The sequence below is a fragment of the Pezoporus flaviventris genome, unplaced genomic scaffold (assembly GCF_033815535.1).
Source record: "Pezoporus flaviventris isolate CSIRO_AGI_PZ_B2104156 unplaced genomic scaffold, CSIRO_AGI_Pfla_v1 ptg000045l, whole genome shotgun sequence".
Lineage (NCBI taxonomy): Eukaryota > Metazoa > Chordata > Aves > Psittaciformes > Psittacidae > Pezoporus > Pezoporus flaviventris.
The window spans coordinates 10,588,786-10,614,460 of NW_026892593.1; the positions used below are offsets into that span (position 1 = coordinate 10,588,786).

The following is a 25,675-nucleotide window of genomic DNA, read 5'->3' on the forward strand; positions in this document are numbered from 1 at the left end:
GGCATGTCAATTTAGAGAGAGTAGCACATTCAACCAAGTCTTTCTATGCACTGTAATTCAGTTTACAATTTAACAAGTCACTTGGGAATTTTATGTGCAGTGTTCCTATTCTAGTAAAAATGAGCAAAGTTTAGGAATGACACTTCAGTATGAAATCACTATTAGTAAGCCATTCAAAAATATTGACTGCAATTAACTACATTCAAGCTTTGGCAGCAGCCTTCAAACATTACAGGTGAATACACAGTCATTCAACTCTGGAATTACATGAGCTGCGCAGAAATACCCAGGGGACACCTTAGCTTGACACGACTAATAAGCCGTGTTTTAGGCAATCCTTTATAGTAACAGAGGCCCCAGAGGAATGACAGAGAAAAAACGGAAGAAGGAAAAGACTTCTAAATTACTTCTAGTATTTCTTGTTCATGGACTGACACCCCCCCCCACACCCCATCCCCCCCATCTCCATCATTTGGGACTGCATTCACAAATGCTCTCCTGAAAATAGACAAGTACAAGGGCCATCATGTTGCTACGGATAAGATTAACCTCTCCGAAGACCGGAGAGACCCTAGGCACCTTGACATAGGAATAATCACCTCTGAGAACTCCACAGGGCCCCAAACATCATTAGCTAAAGGTGACTCTGGAAAACTCAGCTGAAATTTCATTCTTTTCATGTTGTTTTCCCTTCTGCTCTGCAAGGAGCAAAACAGCCATCAACAGCCACAACAACAGGCATGTTCTGAGCATCTGCAACTCCCAGTCACAAGTACAGCGTCAGTATTTAACAACACACACACATTCACAACAGTCAATACTGCCCATCATTTTCAGACTGTATTAAACAAGAGTAGTCCTTACCAAAACCTTACGAGAAAAAATACACCACTGGTAATTAAGTATCTCATTTTACAAATGCTACCTGGAATATTGCTGTTTCGCTCTAACAGAATATTTACATTAGGTATTTATCAATTGCAGGCAAGCAACTATCATCTTCCCTTTGACACAGTCAGAATAACAAAGATTCCAGACATTCGCAATATATGTTAAGTTTCTCTTCCTGATGTTTTATAAGCTTAAACAGTAAAACCTAAATTAAAAATTCAGTTATGCAATAAAAACAAAATAAAAAAAAAATCTATAATAAACTATAAGTAATAAAAAAGAGGTAATTATGCTGCTGTATTCAGCTTTGATCCAGCCTCACTTTGAATACTGTGTGCAGTCCTGGACCCCACAATTAAGAACCAGTTTCAAAACTAAAGAGTAATCAACCTTTTACTGATGAGGAAGTCTCATTTCTAAAACTGTAACTTATGAGAAAAAAAACATGCTGAAGATTACATTTTGCAATGTATTGTATGTGCATACCTGGCTATAGTTTTAATGATGCTTTCAAGCTCATCAGAAGAAGGAGGATTTCGACCTCCAGGAGGGAAGACAAGATTGATGGGGTCAAAGAGTCGAGATAAGGATTTTGACAAATAAGCAGCTTCATACTGTTGCAGTGAATCTTTCAAGGCCTTTTCTGGACTGCAGGTATAAGACAGAATTATTACATTTTAAAGTAAAATACACAATAGCACTGAATCTTTCCAGACCACAGAAATGTCACAGTTTTGAACCTGGCTTTTCTTTCTGCTCTTTAAACTTATGCATTTGAAAAGATTTTAACAGTGTGTAAAACCTTGCTTTTCACTTGAACCATGTAGTAAGTGTAATGTAAAAACATGACACAAAGTATAAAATAGCTATTAAAAAAATATAAATGTACCTCCTGCAGTACTTACGTGTATAGAAAGCTTCAAACAGAAAGACTCTTCTTAAACTTACCTTTAATAAGTTTTAGTCTTTAGTATTTCTACTTTTGGAAAAAAGTAAGCAGTAGCTCTCTCAAACATTTTACCTCATTATTAGAAGTTTGATGAAACAAACTTTGCTTCCATTCAAGTGACTAAGTCTCCCACTGACTGCTCAGGAACGTATTTAAGCTAATACAAATCTCACATAAAATATTCATTTTATCTTACGTAAGTCTAGAAGTTCTAATAGACTTGATGAGCCTGTTTCTGTTTGATCTTTCTGATATCCACCGCTCAGATCATGTTTATCCTACAATGTATACACATAACTGTGAACCATAACAAACTGAGCATTTGCCATGCTTCAATGACTGTGGTATAATTAAGAGAAAGCTACTGCTACACATACAAAACTGAATTTTCATCATTCTGCTTCTTTTTTTCACCCAAAGAGACAAAAAGGTAAAATTAACTCAAAGTCAGGGACCTCGTGAAAGATGAGGCAATCCAACACTGTTAATTGTATAACCCAATGACAATCCTACAGCTCTAAAATAGTATCAAAGCAATAACTGTAAGAGGGAAAAAAAGCCTTTAAAATTTTCCCGCTCTGACAACCTGAATTACACTAAGTTCTTACAAATATTCTGTTTTCTTGCAGGGTGAAAAGCTTCAGATTTTATTGCCTTAGGGTTCATAATACATACTCATAGTCTTGGGTTTTTTGCATGAATATGTCCTGTGCATCGTCTTCCATTTGTTGCAGTTCAGTAAGGAGATCAGTAGCTCCACCTGTGTTAAAATTCCTCTGAATATTTTGACTATATTGTTGCAGGCGCTTCCACAAGTCATTATAAAGCCTCAGTAATTTAGGGTATTCTCCTTCGAAGGCTTGCTTCAAAAATGTAGAGGCTGCAAAATAAAGCAGTAAACAATATGCATTGCCAAGTTCAAACTGATTTTTTGATTCATACAACCAAACTGTATCCTTGTATTTATATAAATGAATTATATGCAGTGTAATCCTATCTATTATATTAATAATGTAATATTAAAAATTAATTTCAAAGTGGCATGAGCTACCACAAATGAAGGTACACATCTAAAGCACCAGCATAAAATCCACAATTGAAAGATGGGACATGGAAAACATACTTTGTACAATAAAGATACTAATCATGGTTGTGATACGTGTGGTATCAAAGTTAATTATTAGTATTATCACTCATTTAAGGCACAAGTGTGATTAGAACACTTTAAATCTAGAGAGTTTCTTACAAAAGCTTGATGACTGGAAAGTGCGGGGCTGTGTAATTTTGAAGATACCCATTTAAAATAAACAAAGATAACTTCCATGAGCCACAGTCTTCAGAAATCTGATGTGGGAAGCATGTGCATTTACACGCACCTCTTAAAACAAGGTATCTAAAATGCAATTCCTAAACTTGTCAAATAATGACAAAGCCAGCAGATAAAACAGCACTATTTTCAGCCTTGAAAGGCTTGCCACAAGCAAGAGGAAATGAAAAAAATGTACAACTGTTTTCGCAACCGCTGTTAATCTTGATCTAACATCACTCATGCTTTATGGATTTCCCATTACTTTAGGAGATTAACACTGTTCCACTCATTCATAGGTTTTTTCAGCTTCCGGAAATCTGCCCCATTTCACCCTGCCTATCTTTTCAACTGAAATATATTCTAATTTGGAATACTGGAGGATCCACATTTATTATCAAATATGGTTCTTTTAGGTCACAAAGACTGTCCAAACCTCACAAAAGCAGAACACAAATATTATCAAACTTTATAAACTGCCATCAATCCCTATTTTTAGAGTATTTTTCTGATAACTGTGTAGTCTTCTCCTAATCTATATGATCCAGACGTCTGAGACTGATGGCGGTAGATTCAATCACTTACAATTTTTATGTTAAAAAATTAACTGTCTCATACAGATGAACCACTTGAATGAAAAAGTCTGTAATGCTGTAAGCATTGTTTCCCCAAAACTCATCTGTAGCAAAGTGAAAACATCATTCACAGTTCAAAAATCCAACCACTCCTTTGGGACCTTTATATAAAAAATGTGACTAAAAATCATAAGTAATAAAATATTTTTAATAGCTGTCAGACAAAGTACTGCTGACAAAATGTAAGACAAAAAGTAAGTTCCCTTACTTCTGAAATGTTGATTGATCCCATTAACTGATGTCACAATTTTGCAATCTTAAAACTGAGTGCTGAAAACAGGTAGCACACATTCGGTTTGAACATAATCCTGGGTTATGTACATACTGTGGTTTAAGTAATGTTTAAGGCAAACAGTAAAATTAATATGTTTTAACACAAGATGAATACATTTTCTTTTGGGATCATGTAGTTACTTAGCAACCAAGGAACAGGAATCAACCAGATAGTTCCTCAAGATTATATTGCTGCTATAAAGCGTGGAAGGACCAAACTCTCAAGGGCCAATGCAATAGCTGAGATCACAAAGATAAATGCACATCTCATGCATTTTATCTGTGTGTGCAAAGAATTAACTTTAGACACTGTATACAAACATGAAAGATGTATTCATGAAAGCACCAAACTCACCTTTGACCCAACTGCATATTGCATTAGCATGTACCAGAATAGTTTATATGCTTACCTGTTATTTTTATTTAATATTCCTTGATTGTATCATCTGCTATTTATACATTACATATGTACAAAATATCATGTATAGTCACACCACCAACCATTCATACATATTTAGACAGAACCCAATTTTGAAGAAACCCAACTCCTATTTATAAAGGTATTCAAGAACGTCCAAAATCAGATTTTTACTTGAGTTTAACATGGAAAGTCTGTAAGAACTGCTCTTACTCATTCACTTTGGAAATCTTAATGCACCATTTCAGCCATTTTTACTTCTACATGCAATTGCAAAAATACACTTTTGTTATTAGAGAATAAATATTTAATGAAGCAGAAAATATTTAATTTTTTTTTTCTGTAAATTCAGCCACAGTTTAGGAGGATCAGCCTGTTTGGTTACAAAACCAAGTTTTAAATGCACAGATCCCAGACTGAGTGAACCACTGCTACAGTTCCAGTGGAAGAGATAATGAGCAAAGGGCTTACTTAAGTCAGAGATGCAAAACAACTATCCAACACAGTACAAATCATTTATTCTGAATACTTACAGTCTGTTGCTGACTGGAACTGACAGGAAAGTGTCTGAGTTACTGCAGTCCAAAATTTGTACAAAATATCGGACTGGCCATCCTGAGGGCAGGGGACAAAAGAAATAAAAGTTTTAAAACACAGTCATTTCAAAGAATCTTAAACAATGCAAACACTTCCAGTCAAAGCTCTTCAACATCACTGAGAATAAAAACAAAGTAAATGAAGTCTGAGAAATTTTCCTCAAGTTTGAAGCTAGGAAAAAAATATTGGAGAAAACAAAAATAAAAGCTTCAGTCTTCTCTCAAATGGAATATTTTCCTTCAAGTCTGAGAGAAATGCTCCCAGCTCTCTTGAGGCACGGGTGCAGACCGAAGCAGTAAACACCAGGAGCTGTGTTAGAAAACCTCTTTGCACTACAGTGACCTTCATATTCTGAGGGGGTTCTCAAGCTGGCAATTACTGTTACTGCCACTACAATATGTTTGCAAACACCGACCAGGGACCGAAACCAGTGCTCTGCTTCCCACAGAACAGTCTTCTGTTTCTAAAAACACAGAACACATGAAATTACAGTGAGCCTCACAGCTGACTCTTTACCACCTTGTGTCAGCAGGGCTGGCTGTCAGAATTGGAAACACAGTAGTGTGTTCTCGCAAAAAGGACATATGAGAAATGGCAGGCTGTTTTCTTACTCCCCCCATCACCTTGCACTTATGCTCAAGCATTAAACCATGATATTGTTTTCTCTCTCTTGCTTTCTTCCTGTTGGTGTGTCTGAGGTACAAAAAAATTACAAGAGATGATGATGAGTATCCTGTCCTGCCCACTAGTCAAATACTTGGAAGGCTATCCAGTGTTCTCATGGGAAGAGGAAGCTCATGCTGGACAGAACTGCTTTCTTCATTGCATGGTATACATGTAATATTGACCCTACTGTACAAACTAACCTGTTTGACTGAATCACTAATAATAGTCAGAAAAAAGTGCTCAGATGAATACGTGAAACAGCAGCAGTGATGACAAATGTCAGGAATTCTAGGGATCTTAATGCTGTCACTTGGCTCACTCTGACAATGTTCATGGTTTTAAAGCACAACACTGACATCTAAACATGTTAAGCAAAGGGTTCAACACTGAAATAGGTGTCAAAGGGGGATGCATTTCCTCAGCTTTCCTTTTGGTACTGCCAGTGACTTCACTATGAGGAAAATGCAAAGAAACCCCAACCAAACAGCCCTAATTCTTGTTAATAACACAAGCCCTTTCACAGTGTCAGTTCAACTTCTGCACTGCCCAGCACCACAAAGAGGAGGAGATGGGCTATCAAATCTAGAAGTCCAGCTACTCCAAACTGAATTACTACTTCAGATGGAAAAGGAAAAAATAAATGCACTCTAATTGATTCCATTGGCAAGTGAAGTAATGAAGGTTTTCACAATGTCATTCATTAACATGGCACCACTGCATTCCACTTGAAGATCTGATAACTGTAAGACTGCAAGTTCAAGGTCAAGCAATTAAAAAACTACCATCTTAGAGAATTGATATAAAACCTGAAAATCTGTCAAAGGTACATTGAGACACCTAAAAATAAAGGGGGGGGAAGGCAAAAAAAAAAACAAACAATGATTATCCAGTAGAATTCATTTACAAATTCTGAGATTCAACAAGGAATTCATAACCAATCCTACCCCTTATCTCTACTGATATTCAAAGAAAGATATAATTTATGGGTCATGTGTTAAGAATCGAGAGAGAACATCTTTTTATGCTGTTGGATTCATACTCACAAAACGTATGAGAAATAAGATAGAATACTAAAATAAACTAGGATGATGGAATCTCATTTTTGACATTTTTGACACTAATGGATTTAGAAACTGAAGCAATTTATTCTATAGTTATGTTTGTATTTTCTGCAAAATTGTACTTGATTTTCATAAATGGGCAAAGTAAAATTACAATATCAGACAATGATTTGGAAGGAACACTGCATAAAATATCTTTGATATTTTTTGTAAATTAGCAGAAACGTGAAATTACTCAGTTCCTCATTTCACAGCTTCACATTTAAAACATGAAAATTACTATAAAACAAATGGCCTTTCACATCAACTATAGAGTAAATTAATTAGTTTTCATATTTTCTATCTGAACCTGGAACAATGTTTGCCTATTCAACATGATAATTTAATTCAATTTCTAAATAATCTAATGGAGGTGGAAAAATACTTACAGAGCACGTTCAAACAACTTTTTTTTCATTACTGTAATCACCATCTACACCTCTGTCATAGTCTCAGCAGAAAACGCAATTATTAAAGGGTCTGGAAAACAGACATGCATGTAGTCCCTCACATCAACATTTCTATCTTAACTGTCAGATTCAACAGGATGACGAATAACAGTAACATACATGTGGCAATACTTAATGTCTTTGTGAAAATATAAAACTTTTGTATGTACTTATATATATACATATATAATATAAAGTCATACATACATATGTATGCACTCATATAAACATCTGCATAGTAGCCAGAGCTGTGCAATCAAGCCTCTGCCCATTACCTTGTGTCCTCTGGCCTGAGCAAATGGTGCTCATTAACTGTATCAGCATTTCGTAGAGAAGGCCCTCATATCTCTGCTAACCAACTGCATTAGGTATGAGGAAAAAGAGAGGGGGAAAGCTCTCTTTTCTCACATGGAAAACTCAAGTAACATCTCATACTGACTGACTGCTCCGTCAAAAAAGTTTAGGGAAAAAAATATTAATGCCCCAGTTTGGGACCAACTAAAAACTCCATCTACAGTCATTACTGGCTACTTCTATAATGTAAGATACAGTATTTCACGTTGTCCAGTGTCAAGATGCAGTCACTCTGGGTGTGAAATACAGATGCTGATTAATAGCACACAGAAGACCATGTAAGAGTTTTTGGCAGGAACTTGAGAGTACTATTGCCTACGCATACACCAGGGGGTATTTAAGTGGGTAGACTGTAGCTACCAAAATTGCAATACAGCAAGGCATTAGCATTAGATACTCCTGCCGAAGTAAAAAGCAGCACATACAACCATGAGAACCCAGAAACCATTTCTTTATTTTGTGTAAACCTGTAATTTTTTTGCTTACACATTAACTCAACACATTATTTTTACAGTGCTTTTAAGTATCTCGCTGCTTATTTTTTAAATAAGGTATTCTAATAGAGACTACATCTGTGCCTGCAGATCACAAAGGAAATTATAATTTATTTAAAATATAATGTGCAATTCCATTTCCAAATAACTGATACTAAAAAATTACATAAAAAAGGGTAGCAAAAGGAGTGTTTTTTCTCCAGCTTAGCATGAAATTAAAGCAATGTCCCTACCCCTTGCACTGGACAACTTCAAGGACTTAAGAAGGTGGAAGAGAAAAGGGCAGTACTGCTTGCCTGAAATGTGCACAGCACATCTACCAGCTCATCTTATTCTAATGGAAAGCTTATAAGTCTTCCCCTATGCTTCATACAGCACTCTGAGCAACATCCCACAGAATCAGAAAGTAACTGCTCTTTTGGGTCTTTCACTTTCAGAAAATGTCATCTAGCTAAAATTGCCTTTGTGTCATCTTCCCATCTGTGGAGTGTAAGTAATGAATTTGGTTCTCCTCTATGCTCACACCAAATATCTTCACTGGTAGACAATGTATGGGAGCATTGGGTACTTCCAGGTTAATGATTTAATATGAAAAAGGAATTCTTTTTGGTGCAAATCTATCTTCTGTCTATACTTGCTGTCTTGCAGAACACACTGAACTATGTTAGTGGTCTAACTTCCACTATTCAAGGAATACACTACCTCATCATTAGCTTAAAAAGAACAACTTCTGCAATTAAATAGCTTTTTGTAGCATATCATCACATTTTTCTAACAGAACCCACAAGGATGTACTAATATTTTTATCAATTAACATTCTGAGACTTTAAATTGGGAATTTTCCATTTCTCCTGCTTCTGGAAATGAAAGAAAATTGAAAGATGTTAAATTACTTACACCCCCTCCAAAATAAAAATGCTTGCTTTGAAATCTAGTCACAAGCAGATTAACATCTTGTGATACAATCCCTTGTAGCAGGAGCAGCTGACAAGATGAGTAATGAACTGCATCCGATTATCTTTTCAGCTCTGTGGCAATCATTTTCCAACAGCTTCCTATTCCATAACCAACAACACTGGGAAAAGGTCACCATTCTGTCATATTCCTGCCCCCCCCCATGTGTTTAATAATGCAGAGAACACATAAACCTTTGGAATTTAAAAGGACTGGTACTGATAACTGGGGCAAAACTGTTTCAGGTGCATATCGCATATGCAGAAATCCTACATAAAACACCCAGACGTAATTTAAAGTTTCTCAGATGGAAATTATTACATGTAGCATATAACAGAATGCTATTTTCTCTTTCCACGCAATATGTTCTTTCTTCAACAAAAAAACCTTAACTGTAATTCATATCAAAAACGCAGCACAGGCGAGATTCAGGTTGATATATATATATATATATGTTCCCCATCACGGAATACAATTAAAAATGAATTAAATCTATGAACATTAACCACAAGCAACTGTAGGACTATAATGGCAAAACAGGATTTTCACCATTTAAGTCAGCATTTTTTAATTGATGGTACTATCTGTTCACAGCTTTAGTTTGATCTCACAGCAGAGAAAATCTGCATATAAACCTATGCTTTGCACCACTACAAAATGGTTGGGAGTTTACAATCAGCCACAGAACTGGCTATTTTTCATAAAAATCTGCTGTGAAAATGCTCCTGTACCTAAACTACATTTACATAAACTAATGATCTACCAACCCAAAGTGGGAATTAAAAATAACTGTCACTGCTGTTCCTGTGCCCAGTGACCACTTTATTCCCCAGAACTGATGCAGCTGAGCAGGTACTCAAATGATTTAGTAGCTCCTATGCAACTCCTTAGGCTGTGCAAGACAGCTTAGATCTGTCTTCCTCTTGTCAATTCTTTGCTTTCAGAAAACTGAACAACTGCCCAGTAACATAAACTAGGGCAACCCTCTGCCGTTGTGACCTACTGGACAGCTGGCCAGAACGAGGGGAATACCAAGATGCTTTACAGAGACATATGGACTATATGCACTTCGCTACTTTTGGAAATGTTATTCTTAGAAAATCCACTCGCATCTGTGTAGAGTAAAACAGAAAAAGACAATGATCAGACTCCTATTTGGCCCATCTACTATAATTCTACCCTTTTTCATACTGCTTAAAAATTCAGTACTCAATCACACATGCTATTCACATAGGAATTGTTTGCTCATGGAAATTACACACATAAATCATACAAAACATGTCCAGCAGGCTAGACCACAAATGGCAATGAGTTTTCTTGCAATTGAATAGTAGGGCTCCCTTTATTGTGTACATGAACTGGAGAAAGACCATTAGTGCAAGCCATAATTCAATAAAATTTACCCTTATTAGAATAACAGATGCAGGCTGTCTGGTTTTCTTCCATGGTATACCTTATTTATGTGAAATTCAGAATATGCTTAAGTGCTTTGCTGAATCAGGGCCATTATCAACAATCAGCAAAAAATGCGTTCACCTTGTACTGAAACTATTCCGTTTCAAGTATTATTGCAAAGTTACTACTGTCAATACTGTGCACAGACAATTATATTGTACAACTTTCCCGCAAAAGAGAGGGGTTTAGATAAAACAATTAAAAATGTGTGTTAATACTGCATAATAACAGTGCCAGGAGACATCTGGACAGTGCTAGTTCATCCTGCTCTCTGTCCCAGCTCAAGAACATGAAGTTGAACATAGGCCTGTGCATTCCAAGTGGCCACAGACTAGCAAACTGTATTTTAAGATAAGGTTCTCTTAAGTAAATCTTTGTGTTGTAAACAAATAGAATTGAGTCTTTCCCCAATAATACAAGCATAATAACTGTGAAAATTTAATATTCTAATGGTAAAAGTTTAACCCTTTGATTTATTTAGGACAGGAAAGATCTACATTTAGTAGATGCCAAATTCTAAGCAACTGGCTGGCCTTTAGGAAGAGATTTTAAGCTGCACGTCAATAAAATCACAGACCAGTTGATGTTGAAAGGAACCTATGGAGATCATCTGGTCCAGCCCCCACCAGGTTGCCCACCACCATGTTTAGGTGGCTTTTGTATGCCTCCAAGGATAGAGAATCCACAACCTCCCTGAGCAACCTATTCCAGTGCTCTGTCACCCTCACAATGAAAAGGTGTTTCCTTGATGTTCAGAGGGAACCTGTGTCTCTGTTTGTGCCCACTGCCTCTGGTTCTGTCACTTGGCACCACTGAAAAGAGCCTGGCTCTGTCCTCTTTGCACTCTTCCTTCAGGTATGTGATGAGATTGAGCCTTCTCCAGGCTGAACAGTCTCGGCTATCTCAGCCTTTTCTCCTACGAGATGCTCCAGTCTCTTCATTATCTCTGTGGCCCTTCACTGTACTCTCTCCGGTGTGTCCTCATCTCTCTTGCCCTGAGGAGCCCAGAACTGGACACAGTACTCCTTGTGTGCCCTCACTGGTGGTGAATAAAGGGCAGGATCACCTCCTTAACCTGCTGGCAATACTTTGCCTAATGCAGCCCAGGATACTCTTCACCTTCTTCACTGCTGGAGTACATTGCTGTCTTGTATTCAACTTACTGGCCCCCAGGTCCTCTTCTGCCAAGCTGCCTTTCAGCAGGGTGGCAGCACAACCCTCTAGAGCATCAGCCACTGCTCCCAGTTGTGTGTCATCTCCAAACTTGCTGATGACTCTGCTCCACCATCCAGGTCATTAATGAAGGTGTTACAGAGAACTGGGCCCTGTACTGACCCTGGGGTACACCACTAGTTACTGGTCCCCAGCTAGACTCTGCACTACTGATCATCACCCTTTGAGCTTCGCCATGAAACTAGGCCATTTATGAGCAACCCTATCTTCATAACAGGCTCAGTTTCAGAATGTCAAAGAGAGGGCTGTTATAGTACATCGTGCAACAGAGAGACTGCAGATTCAACTATCTTCGATGCAATGGCTGGTGGTAAGGAAAGGATTCGGATCAGTGTTCTTTTATTGTTATAGAATGAATGGGGGCGGAACATACTTGCGTATTAAAAATTCCTTTTTTCTCAGTCATCTTTATATCTTTAGTGCATTGTATTATAGTAGACTTGTTAAATAGTGTGAAGTATAGATTTGAAATTTAGATTAATGTTGCCTGTTCACAAGATTACAAGATTATCTTTGATGGAAAAAAACTAGAGGCTGACAGAATCCATATGCTAAGCCCCTTCCCACTTACTCACATGCAAGTGACTTGATTTCACAGTTCGAAAAGTATAACCCATTTTCACTAACAGCTACTAGTAAGTTAATAAACCAGTGACCAATAATGAGCCAAGTACCAGCAGCATAAGAGCAAAGATATTTGAAGATCTGTATTCACTGCTATTCCACAAAAAAATTAATGCTGTAGCCTGGAAAACTGATTTCAAGTCCCCTCAAACATAAAAGGGGAGCAGCTTACCTCTTTTTTAAAAAACATACCAAACTACTAATTAACTTTGCTATTACTGAAATGAAATCTCTTGAGCTCTGTTCTTAATATAACTATTTAGTATCTGACATTAAATCTAAATTCAAAGAATGAGAATGAAAGTACCCCCCTTATTCAGTATTAGACAAGAATGCAAGAAGATGCTGAAAAGGCATATATTTATTTTTACAAATGTCTTTATTTCCTCCACACTGTAAATTTAGAACTTAATGAGTATAATTTCCCATCTGTGAATTATCATATTTGTGTGTGTCTAAAATAGCTATTCTAGCATTCAAATAATAAATCTGACCCACTGATTCTAAACTGGCTCCCACTTCATGACAATCACTTCCAGCTCATTTTTCCCTGTAGAGATTTTGATACTTTGAGTAGAATGTGAAAAACAACTTTATTGTGAAGCCTCTTTGAAATGTAAAACAATATAGTGAATATTACCATGCAGCTAGTTGCTGCAGGCTCCTGAAATCAGGCTTTGCATACTAATACATACAGTGTTTTCTATCTGTAATCAAAGGCTCCGCCATAAAGAAATGCGGGACTTGCAAATGTTGCTCTAAAAAGAGAAGACATTTAAAGGACAGGCTAAATATTTTTTCCACCAATAAAGCAACAATGCAAATGATTTAACAATTTTGCACGGCAAGATCTTATGGGACAGAAATAAGGAAATCTATTTGCACTATTTCTATAGCAACATAATTGCCAAATGTTAGACTGTGAACAAAAAGCCATCATCCTCAGTAGTGCAATTAATCAGCAAAGAAACAGACAAATTCTGAGTGTGTTTTCAATAAACCTTTCTATCTTCTCAAAGTAGTCAAGATTAAATTTCTTAAAATAACAAGTGCATTTAAATTTCAAATGTTATCTACATTATACTACAATTATACAATATATATCACAGGTGAACAGATGTCAGTAAATGACACCATGACTTTAAAAATTACCTTGATTTTTTTTGTTTTGCTGCAGGGCACAGAATTTCATTACACTGTGTTTATCAGGTTATATCCAAGGTGTAATAGCTTATAGACTTCCAGCAATGGTGCAACATTTTGAAAAGGTCTCTGTGCAGCTGACTAAAGAAACAAAACCTGTTTGATTTTTTAAAATATAACCTTCTCAAAGAGAAAATAAAGTTAAGACTGTGCCTTTTCTTTATCGAATATTACAATTCTGAAAACGATCCCTCAATTTTTAAGGAACAAAAATACTTAGGTCTTAAACAGTGTCCTATATCTACAAAACTACTTAAAACATTAATTAATCCTCCCATATTCCTGCAAGATATGCATCAACTGGAAGTAAATGGACTTTTGTGTTTCCAAAAGCCAGTATCTACTCAAGGGACTTGACAGCTTTCTTCTACCCAGAGAACTGACTTGGTATGTACAGCAGCAATTCCAACTACGCTTTCACCTTGACTACAACATACCCCATTCAAGGGTAAAAGCGTGGTTCATTACCAGACCCACTCAGCCTGTAGCTGTTCAGGTAAGACTGACAAGAACGATGATAGAAGGCAGCACTTATGGTAAATGCATTTCTGTTTCAATAACTGATGCAAAACCAACTGACTTACTTAATTTTCAGTCATCACCCAACCGCATTTTGCACAAACCCCACCAAGCCAGAACTGAAAAGGAATCTAGTAACCCATGCAACCTCCACACTCTCCGCTTTATTTGCAGCTGCACACTTCTGTCACAGAAACGGAATTAAATTTCTACAGAAAATATCATGTCATTACAAAACCACTCACAGGCTCTTACCCTCCTATTTGAATTAGAACCAAATTCATTTTAGCATGGCTGTCTGGCCACATTGATACATCCCATACCAGAATCAGGACTTTTGACTGGTAAGACCCTTTTGGGTTATTTTAAGGGAGACCTCAAAAATCTTGCAACTGAATGCAGTGGGTTTGAAATGAAGAGCATCTTCATATTTCGGGGATCAAAAACCTGTTCTTTCATTTGTGTTTAGATCTCTACAAAGCACTTGCTGAAATAAGAAACAGAAAACACTACAGAAATGATGAGCAAGTAAACCAATTCTGCTTCTACAGAAAAATACTGGAAAATAAATTACATACTTGTAATAATAGGTGAAAAACAGATTATTTTCTGAATTCACATAAGGCAGTAATTTGATTATTTTTCATTTTTTTCCACTTGGGATTATTTTTTAATTAGGTCAACTGAATGTGAATATGTGATGTTAAATGTGAATAATTTCAAAGCAGCAACATTTTTTAACAAGTCTGGACAGGGAGGAGAAATAACAAGGTGAAATGTAAGTACGCTTGGGGCAATAAACATTTCTATTTCCCATGTATATTCTTTATCTTATGTAATGATGAGGACATTTCCTTCTATATCATTAACACCTCATATTGCCAGTGTTGACAACTAAGGAAAATAGTCTGCTTACTCACCAAACGTTCATCAGGAGTGACAATGACAAGAGCCCTCCACAAAGTACAGAATAACACTCCCTACAACTCTCAGCTTTACCCAGAGCTTACGTAAACGACAGCAGTGTGCTAACAAGCAGATCAAAGGCGATCAAGGGCAGATCTGCCCTCTCACAAGGAATACCTTCTGCCCAGCTTGGAGACCCCAGCTTACCTTTTCTATTGACCATCCCAATCACCCCTACAAAGTTATTTGTTGCTTTTAAGGCTGCTTTCACTTTGCAGAACTGTTTGTTGATGCCTATGTAGGAGTGAAGGACCCAAAATAGATGAGGATCAGAGATCATTTTCAACTATTCTACAAGGGGCTTAGAGGGATTCTTATCTCTAATTAGGAGGGTGGCTGTCATGGAAAGATAAGTTCTGCTGTGACTTACACTGAAGTCAATTGTAGTTTAGGTATTACAACAGCTGAGGCAGGATTAGTCACTACACATTGAAAGAGAGAAGCAAAAAGCAGAACAAACTGGAGTAACCTATTAGCTCTTCAAAGGTAAATTAAACAGTTGAAAGAGGGTATATAAATAACCAGTCATTAGGTGAACAAAAATAACAGTTTTATGGTATTTAAATCTTATTTGTGATTTTAATTTTTACCCTCAGCATCACAAAAACAATAACTCTACATTTGGAAAAACATATTATTCTCCATTCATTTTTCCCAAAACTAGAAATCAAAACTTCATGAATTCTGAATACTTTTAGCCTTGCTCCTCAACTAAAATCTAGTCATTAAAGGTGTTTTAAACCCATAAAAAATGTCTATTCACTGTTAAAAGAAATTTATTTGTCTTATAAATTTATTTTCTGGAAATTAAATATGTGATTTTAGTATTTACAGATTAATAATGAATCTATAGTTTATTACAAGTATGAGATATAACAGTTTTGCATTCATTTCATATTGTTGCAAAAGATAAATGTCAAAATCTACATCAGCAAAAGGGAAGGAGTGGAATAAAGTGCAGTGTAAATTTAATCTCCAGATTCTTCCATGATAACCATGTAAGCCTGGTTATGTCACCTAACTCTTGGCCACGTCTAATGGTGGAAAAATTTGGAAGTGAAGTCTGTAAGAGAAACAGTGTAGAAAAGATGCAGGAGCTGTCATTGCCCTCCTGCTGAACTCCAGTATTTATAAAGTTTACAAGTTCTGTGTCTCAGTTTCTACATCTGTCAGATTATGATTTGGTTCCCTTTTTTTTTTTTTTTAACAAAGACCTTTTGTGACTCCTTTTATTAATTAGTCAAGTGTTTTTAAAAATACATTTTTAGATACAACATGATACAACACTACAAAATGTTAAGATGGTAACAGGTAATTAGAAGGCCGGAAAGCACATGTATGAGATCATAATACAAAATCGGAAAAAACACAGGCTGTGCTATCTGTGAAGTGCAAACCACAAATAAATCTGGAAACAATGGGAAAAAGAACTAATAAAAATAAAAAAAAAAAAAAAGGAAGGAAAAAAAAGGCAAGTAGCTTCCTTGCTATTAAAGGACTTGTGCTTTAAAAAAGCTGGGTCTCCTCCTCTCTTATGCTTCCTAGGATGATACTTGCACTGCAGTAATCAAAACAAGGAAGCAGATGGACAGGCAAAGTGGTACTGCAGCTGCTGCAGAAGATGACTATAATAATAATGTTGACATCAGTAACAGTAATTAGTGCACAGACTGTAGTAGAGTGGATGATTCGTTTTTCTGTCTTCTGGTGTGGGCATGCTGCCCTAGTGCATGGGTATAATGTTAGTACCTTTAGTCTGGTCTGTTTATTTGCTCAGTGTATTAATGATACTGAATACAAAAGGAAAATCCAACTTTTCTCCCTCTCCAGAACACGTGCTGAGGACAGCATGTTGTTTCAGTTTGGATTAATACAAGGCAGAATCTTCATTAGTAAATGGCAAAATACCAATTTCTTACTTATATCTATTTTCAATGTACACAACAATTCATACTCTCCCAAACAGCCATCTGTACATACACTCTTGAATTTCAGCAGCATGTAGTACTTGTCAGGTTTTGTCTAAACAACAGCTCTACTGTTTGGTGTGATTTTAACCGTCTGCAGGCTAGTGCCATAGCTTCTTCAACGGACATAGAACAAATACTGTAACTGTGTGAAGGGCCAAGAAAAACACTGTGCTACACTGAACCACCTTGGGTCGAGAAGAAAGTAAAGCATCGGTATTGTCAGCAGTACTATGTCATGAGTTCTGGTAGCATCAGACAAGGATGTACCACTGTCCTGGGTTCAGCAGTAGCAGTCATTTTTCTCCTTCTTAGTAGCTGGTGCGGTGCTGTAGTTTTGACTTTCAGCCTGGGAACAGCACTGATAACACCGATGTTTTTAGTTGTTGCTCAGTAATGTTTACTCTGACCAAGGACTTTGTGAGTCTCATGCTCTGCCAGGGAGGAGGTGAAGCCAGGAGGAAGTAGAGAGAGGACACATGACCCAAACTAGCCCAAGAGGTATTCCATACCACAGCACATCATGCCCACTATATAAACTGGAGGCAGTTACCCGGAAGGGCTAGATCACTGCTCAGGTTGGGCTGGCTATCGGTTGGCGGGTGGTGAGCAGTTGTATCCTCTTCCCTTGTTCTTTCCCTTATCATTATTATTATTGGTGGTAGCAGCAGTGGTTTGTGTTATACCTTAGTTACTGGACTGCTCTTATCTCAACCCATAGGAGTTACATTCTTTCAATTCTCCTCCCCTTCCCTCCGAGAGTGGGGGGGAAGAAGGGGGGGGGGGGGGGGGGGCGGGGATTGAGAGAGCATTTGTGTGGTTCTAAATTACCAGCTGGGCTTAAACCACAACAACCTCTAATCCTTAGCTACCTCACTGAGAATGACAACTGTCCAGCCTGGTGTTATACTACGCCAAAACACCCATTGAAGAGCAAACTACTGGAAGAGTGGTAACTGTGGAGAAATACAGTTATTTGGTTTTATTTGGGAAATACAATAGGTCAGTTAGATGCAATCCTGCAGTATGAAGTCAAAAAAAGGGAAGGAAGGCTAATCGGAGAAATTACGGAACATGCTTAGCACAGCACAACCCAAATGCCTTTTCTTTTCTAATGAGTTTTTCCTTACTCTGCATCTATCTTCAATTGAGATTCATTTTCCCTATTCATTTATTCTCCACGATTTCCTTTGGTTCCCCTCTATTATGATCCTCAAGTGCTGTTCTACAAAAAATGGAAAAGTGAAAGTGAGAAGCACAGGCTCATGGTGAGAGCCATTCATGAAGGCTGAAAGCTCATTTATCTACGCTCCCTTTCCATCCAATCTCTGCCTGGGGCTTCCAGAGTTCCTCTGTCTCTAGCTTTCTATGTGTCTCCTTAAACATGCTGATCTACTGAAGTGCTGCAGCAAAGAATTTTTTTGCCAGATCAAACTTTTTAATAAAGAAAATATGCTAAAAGTTTATAAATGTTTCAAGATGTTTGGTTGGTTGGTTGCCTTTTTTAACAACACAGAAAGAGAAGCTTGAAGTGCATCAAAAAAGTGATGTTCTGTGCAACATCTTTTAGAGAGATATATATATGGGAGACAAGAGTGATGGTATATTGAAAATGTGGGATCTGAGCATGACGTGAATGGTATGGAATAAGGGGTGGATACTGGTCTGGTTCAGCAGTAGCTGTAATTTTTCTCCTTACTAGCTGGTGCAGTGCTGTGGTTTTGACTTTCAGCCTGGGAACAAGCGCTGATAACACCAATGTTTTTAGTTGTTGCTCAGTAATGTTTACTCCGACCAAGGACTTTGTGAGTCTCATGCTCTGCCAGGGAGAAGGGGAAGCCAGGAGGAAGTAGAGACAGGACACATGACCCAAACTAGCCCAAGAGGTATTCCATACCACAGCACATCATGCCCACTATATAAACTGGAGGCAGTTACCCAGAAGGGCTAGATCACTGCTCAGGTTGGGCTGGGTATCGGTTGGTGGGTGGTGAGCAGTTGTATTCTCTTCCCTTGTTATTTCCTTTATTATTATTATTATTGGTGGTAGCAGTAGTGGTTTGTTATACCTTAGTTACTGGACTGTTCTTTTCTCAACCCGTGGGAGTTACATTTCTTTGATTCTCTTCCCCATCCCTCTGGAAGTGGGGGAGGAAGGGGGGAGGGGAGTGAGAGAGCGGCTGCGTGCTTCTGAGTTGCCATGACAGTTTTTTTTGGCACCCAACATAGGGCACAAAGGGTTGAGATAACAACAGATCTGACCAGAGTGTGTCTAACTGTATTTGTGATAAGCATTCACTGTTTTGGATTAACAGTCAGTCATCAGAATGATGATTTATTGGCTCTCAAAGTTGTTGCTCTTGATCTCGCAGTTTCAGCATGTCATACCTTACTTACAGCCAGTATTTGCTGTGTTAGTGTTTACTGGCTGGGGGTCTTGGGCTGAGTTTCTGGTTTCATTGTACTTTATGGTAATGACTTGTAATACAATAGAATCATTGATCATGAAACCGGTCTGGCTTTCATTTCCAGTGTGGTCATCACCTCTATACTTTGGGAGGTATATAATAGAAGTGTTTAGCAATTACACATCTTTTTTCCCCTCCTCCGTGGTGAACCTATGAAGGAAACATTCCCTTATCTTCCCAGCTCCCACACCATACTGTTTACAACATTATTTGAGAGTTCTGAAGGTTTTGAATGGCCTTTAGGTACCCTTGAGATCTGTCTGCTGATTGTGATGGGAATCACCATGTTGGCACACAGAGTGTGTTTTACCCACGACCATTTCATCTGATCTCAAAAGTTAAGCAGAGTTGGGTTTGGGTCTTGTCTAGGTTTAACAACGATACAGGAGGATCAAGAGATTTTCCCCAAGGCTGGACAGCCATGGGTGGCAGGGTGTGTGGGATAGTGTGGGCAAGTATCTAGGGCAGTGGGCCCCTCCAGTACTTTGGAACTTCACCACTGAACAAGTGCAAAATCCAGAAAAATTAGTAAAACATTTAAATCAGGTGTGTTGTCATCCTGGTCGTACCATAGAGGGGACAAATCATGGCAACATGCTGGGGCTTGGCCTATGCTTAAAGAGCCCTCTTCAACACTATCCAGCACCTTCAAAGGGAAAAAAATGTCTCTTTATCTGATGGCAAAGCAACAGACAACGCAGCTACACCAGCTCCAAGCACAGCAGCTATACCAACCCTAGCGACAAGTACAGCAGCTACTCAAACTCCGACTGCACCAAATAATGCAGCTACTCTAACTCCAAGCACTGCAGCTACACCAGCCCCAGCGATAAGTACAGCAGCTACTCAAACTCCAACCACAACAAACAGTGTAGCTACTCCAGCTCCAAGCACAGCAGCTACACCAGCCCCAGTGACAAGTACAGCAACAACCCCAACAACAGATACTGCAGCCACTCCAACCACTGTGATAGTCACTGCAGCTAAAGCAGAGGACCAATTTGTGCCAATATCAGTTGCCCCTGTACGCAAGGGGAAAAGCAAAAAAGAGTCAAGAAAGATGAAGCAAGATGAAGAAACAATGTACTCACCACTTGGGACAGCATCTGACCAGGAGTTATTATTAAGTGAATCAGAGGAAGAAGAAGAGGTGACTTCTCTACCCCAGACCTCAGCTGAGCTACGGAATATGAGAACACATTTTTACCCGTCAACCAGGGGAGCACATCATCACCTGGTTGCTTTGATGCTGGGACAATGGGGCCAATGGTCACGAACTAGAAGGTACAGAAGCCAAGCAGCTGGGATCACTTGCTAGAGAAGGGGGAATTGACAAAGCAATTGCAAGAGAGAAAAAGTCCCTCAGACTTTGGAGGTGGCTCTTGGAAGCTGTGAAAGAAAGGTTTCCGTACAAGGACGATGTTATGAGTCGTTCGGCCAAGTGCACTACTACAGAAAAAGGCATCCAGTCTCTGAGGGAATCAGCCATCGTAGAAATGATCTATCACATCAAGCCGAACAACGGGGATATACCCATAGATCCAGATGAAGTTGAATGTACATGACCCATGTGGGAACGCACTGTCATCATATGCCCATTCATTGGCAACAGTAACCTGGAATGACATAATACCACTGGAATGACATAATACCACTAACAGTGGATGAAATGGTTCATAAACTCCGAGAGTTCGAAGACAATCTCACCCCTTCCATTATCTCAGCTGTGGAAAAACTGTCCCAGGACCTCAAACAATTGAGGGACGATCGATCTGATTTATCCAGCTCCTCACGTGTACCAACACACGTCTCAGCTATTAACAAAAGGCATCCTATTGTTTGAGAGAGGAGATACAGGAGGTATACGCCACGGGGTACCCTATGGTTTTACCTGCTGGATCACGGAGAAGACATGACAAAGTGGGATGGAAAACCTACTTCAGCTTTGGAGGAATGGGTGAGTAAACTGAAGAGGGGAGCAAGGGCCAAGACTGATCATCCCATGAGATCTACGGCTTCAGTCTCTGGTGAGCAGTTTCCCAGATAGAGTGGAAAAGCTAATTTTATAATAATAATCCCTTTCACCACGACTTAAGTGTCCAACGCTGTGATGACCATTAGAGGGGCCCTGCCTCCAGTCAGGAGGAGGTAAGGGACAATCGGATTTACTGGACTGTGTGGATCAGATGGTCTGGCACATCAGTCCCACAGAAGTATAAGGCTCTAGTAGATACCGGTGCACAGCGTACCGTGATGCCATCAAGCTGTCAAGGGGTGGAACCCATCTATATTTCTGGAGTAACAGGAGGATCCCAAGAGTTGACTGTGCTGGAGGCTGAAATCAGCCTGACTGGGAGGGAATGGCAAAAGCACCCTATTGTGACTGGTCCAGAGGCTCCATGCATTCTCGGCATAGACTACCTCAAGAGAGGGTACTTCAAAGACCCAAAAGGGTACCGGTGGGCTTTTGGTATTGCTGCTTTGGAGACTGAGGAAATTGAGCAGCTGTCCACCTTGCCTAGTCTCTCAGAAGATCCCTCTGCTGTGGGGTTGCTGAAAGTTGAAGAACAACAAGTGCCAATTGCGACCACAACAGTGCACCGGCGGTAATATCGCACCAACCGAGACTCCCTGATTCCCATCCATCAGCTGATCCGTAGACTGGAGAGTCAGGGGGTGATCAGCAGGACTCGCTCACCCTTTAATAGCCCCATATGGCCAGTGCGAAAGTCTAATGGAGGGTGGAGACTAACAGTAGACTATCGTGGACTGAATGAAGTCACACCACCATTGAGTGCTGCCGTACCGGACATGCTAGAACTTCAGTATGAACTAGAGTCAAAGGCAGCCAAGTGGTATGCCACGATTGATATTGCCAATGCATTTTTCTCCATTCCTTTGGCAGCAGAGTGCAGGCCACAGTTTGCTTTTACTTGGAGAGGTGTCCAGTTCACTTGGAACCGACTGCCCCAGGGGTGGAAACACAGCCCTACCATTTGCCATGGACTGATCCAGACTGCACTGGAACAGGGGCAAGCTCCAGAACACCTGCAATACATTGATGACATTATTATGTGGGGTGATACAGCAGAAGATGTCTTTGAGAAAGGGAGGAAAATAATCCAAATCCTGCTGAAAGCCGGTTTTGCCATAAAACGGAGTAAGGTCAAGGGACCTGCACAGGAGATTCAATTTTGGGGAATAAAATGGCAAGATGGACGTAGACAGATCCCCACAGATGTGATCAACAAGATAACAGCAATGTCTCCACCAACTAACAAGAAAGAAACGCAAGCTTTCTTGGGCGCAGTGGGGTTCTGGAGTATCCACATCCCAAATTACAGTTCGATTGTAAGCCCTCTCTATCATGTGACCCGGAAGAAGAATGATTTTAAATGGGGCCCTGAGCAGCAACAAGCCTTTGAGCAAATTAAACGCGAGATAGTTCACGCAGTAGCCCTTGGACCAGTCTGGACCGGGCCAGATGTAAAAAATGTGCTGTACACTGCAGCTGGGGAGAACGGTCCTACCTGGAGCCTCTGGCAGAAAGCTCCAGGGGAGACTCGAGGTCGACCCCTCGGCTTTTGGAGTCAGGGATACAAAGGATCTGAGGCCAGCTATACCCCAACTGAGAAAGAGATACTGGCAGCCTATGAAGGAGTTCGAGCTGCTTCGGAAGTGATTGGCACTGAAGCACAGCTCCTCCTGGCACTCCGGTTGCCTGTGCTGGGCTGGATGTTCAAAGGCAGGGTCTCCTCTACACACCATACAACCGATGCTACCTGGAGTAAGTGGGCTGCACTAATTACACAATGAGCTCAAATAGGAAATTCCAGTCATCCAGGCATTCTAGAAGTCATCATGGACTGGCCAGAGGGCAAAGATTTCGGAATGTCACCAGAGGAGGAGGTGGTGCGTGCTGAAGAGGCCCCACCATATAATAAACTGTCAGAAAGTGAAAAGCAGTATGCCTTGTTTACTGATGGCTCTTGCCGTGTTGTGGGAAAGCATCGGAGATGGAAGGCAGCTGTATGGAGTCCCTGACAACAAGTTGCAGAAACTGCTGAAGGAGGGGTGAATCGAGTCAGTTTGCCGAGGTGAAAGCCATCCAGCTGGCCCTGGACATTGCTGAATGAGAAAAGTGGCTGGTACTTCATCTCTATACTGACTCATGGATGGTGGCAAATGCCCTGTGGGCAACGACCTGCAGCAATGGAAGCAGAGCAATTGACAACGCAGAGGTAAACCCATCTGGGCTGCTGCACTGTGGCAAGATACCGCTGCCCGGGTGCAGAACCTGGTGGTGAAGGCACGCCGTGTACATGTTCACGTACCCAAGAGTCGGGCCACTGAGGAACACCAGAAAAACTAACAAGTGACACTTCAGGCCATCAGGGCAGAGATGCAACATATAGATGGGCTCATGATCAAGGGGTGGATTTAACAATGGACACTATTGCCCAGGTTATTCATGAGTGTGAAACACGTGCTGCAATTAAACAAGCCAAACGGTTAAAGCCTCTTTGGTATGGAGGATGATGGCTGAAGCGTAAATACGGGGAGGCCTGGCAGACTGACTATATCACACTCCCACTAACCCGCCAAGGCAAGCACTATGTGCTTGCCATGGTGGAATTAACCACCGGATAGCTGGAAACATATGCTGTGCCCCATGCCACTGCCCAGAACACTATCCTGGGCCTTGAGAAACAGATTTTGTGGCAACACGGCACCCCAGAGAGAACTGAGTCAGACAATGGGACTCATTTCCAGAACAGCCTTATAGACACTTGGGCCAAAGAGCATGGCATTGAGTGGGTATATCACATCCCCTACCATGCACCAGCCTCTGGAAATATCGAACGGTACAATGGGCTGTTAAAAACTATACTGAGAGGAATGGGTAGTGGGACTTTCAAACATTGGGATACACATTTACCAAAAGCCACCTGGTTGGTCAAGACCAGAGGATCTGGCCCAGCCCAGTCAGAACTTTTACATACTGTAGAAGGGGATAAAGTTCCTGTGGTGCACATAAAGAATTTGCTGGGGAAGACAGTCTGGGTTATTCCTGCTTCAGGTAAAGGCAAACCCACTCATGGGATTGCTTTTACTCAGGGACCCGGATGTACCTGGTGGGTAATGCGGGAAGACGGGGAAGTCCCATGAATACCTTAACAGGATTTGATTTTAGGGGAAAACAGCCAATGAACTCAACTGTATGCTGTTGCTTGCTATATAGCACTTTTATAGCCCACCAACTGGACGTCTTCAGGTCACCAGTGACTGGCCCTGACTTCCCTCTGACCATCATCCCAACAAAGAACGAACTTTGATGAAACCAGACAAGTTCTGCGGTATCATCAGCAGGCAACAATCCAACACTGCACATAGCCTCTCCTGCTCTGAAAGACAGTTACAAGAGATGAAGCCCGACATCATGGACCGAATAGACTTCTTTGTGTGTGTGTGTGTATGTGTGTATATATATATATATATATATATATATATATATATATATGTGAGACAAGAGTGATGGTATATTGAAAATGTGGGATCTGAGCATGACGTGAATGGTAAGGGGTGGATACTGGTCTGGGTTCAGCAGTAGCCGTTATTTTTCTCCTTCTTACTAGCTGGTGCAGTGCTGTGGTTTTGATTTTCAGCATGGGAACAGCACTGATAATACTGATGTTTTTAGTTGTTGCTCAGTAATGTTTACTCTGACCAAGGACTTTCTGAGTCTCATGCTCTGCCAGGGAGGAGGGGAAGCCAAGAGGAAGCAGAGACAGGACACCTGACCCAAACTAGCCCAAGAGGTATTCCATACCACAGCACGTCATGCCCACTATATAAACTGGAGGCAGTTACCCGGAAGGGCTAGATCACTGCGCAGGTTGGGCTGGGTATTGGTTGGCGGGTGGTGAGCACAAAAAAAGTGATGTTCTGTGCAACATCTTTTAGAGAACGGTTTAACAGACAAACTCAAATGCTGTATTTAACCTTCATTATTTTCTTTCAGTGTTAAGAAGATGTTCTGGGTTTAGCAGTAGCAGTCAATTTTTTTCCTTCTTGGTAGCTGGTACAATGCTGTGTTTTGACTTCCAGCCTGAGAACAGTGCTGATAACACCGATATTTTCGGTTGTTGCTAAG

At 39.9% G+C, this 25,675-nt stretch overlaps 1 protein-coding gene across 2 annotated transcripts in view; it reads right to left on the bottom strand.

Moving 5' to 3' along the window:
• COG5 (component of oligomeric golgi complex 5) overlaps positions 1-25,675 on the bottom strand; it is a 191,988-nt gene that overhangs the window by 42,388 nt on the left and 123,925 nt on the right. For both annotated transcript variants that reach the window (XM_061467420.1, XM_061467418.1), the window contains 3 exons: positions 5,006-5,087; positions 2,516-2,720; positions 1,378-1,539 (listed from right to left, as the gene is read on the bottom strand). In XM_061467420.1, the coding sequence (XP_061323404.1) occupies positions 1,378-1,539; positions 2,516-2,720; positions 5,006-5,087 (449 nt within the window). The remainder of the gene's footprint in view (positions 1-1,377; positions 1,540-2,515; positions 2,721-5,005; positions 5,088-25,675) is intronic.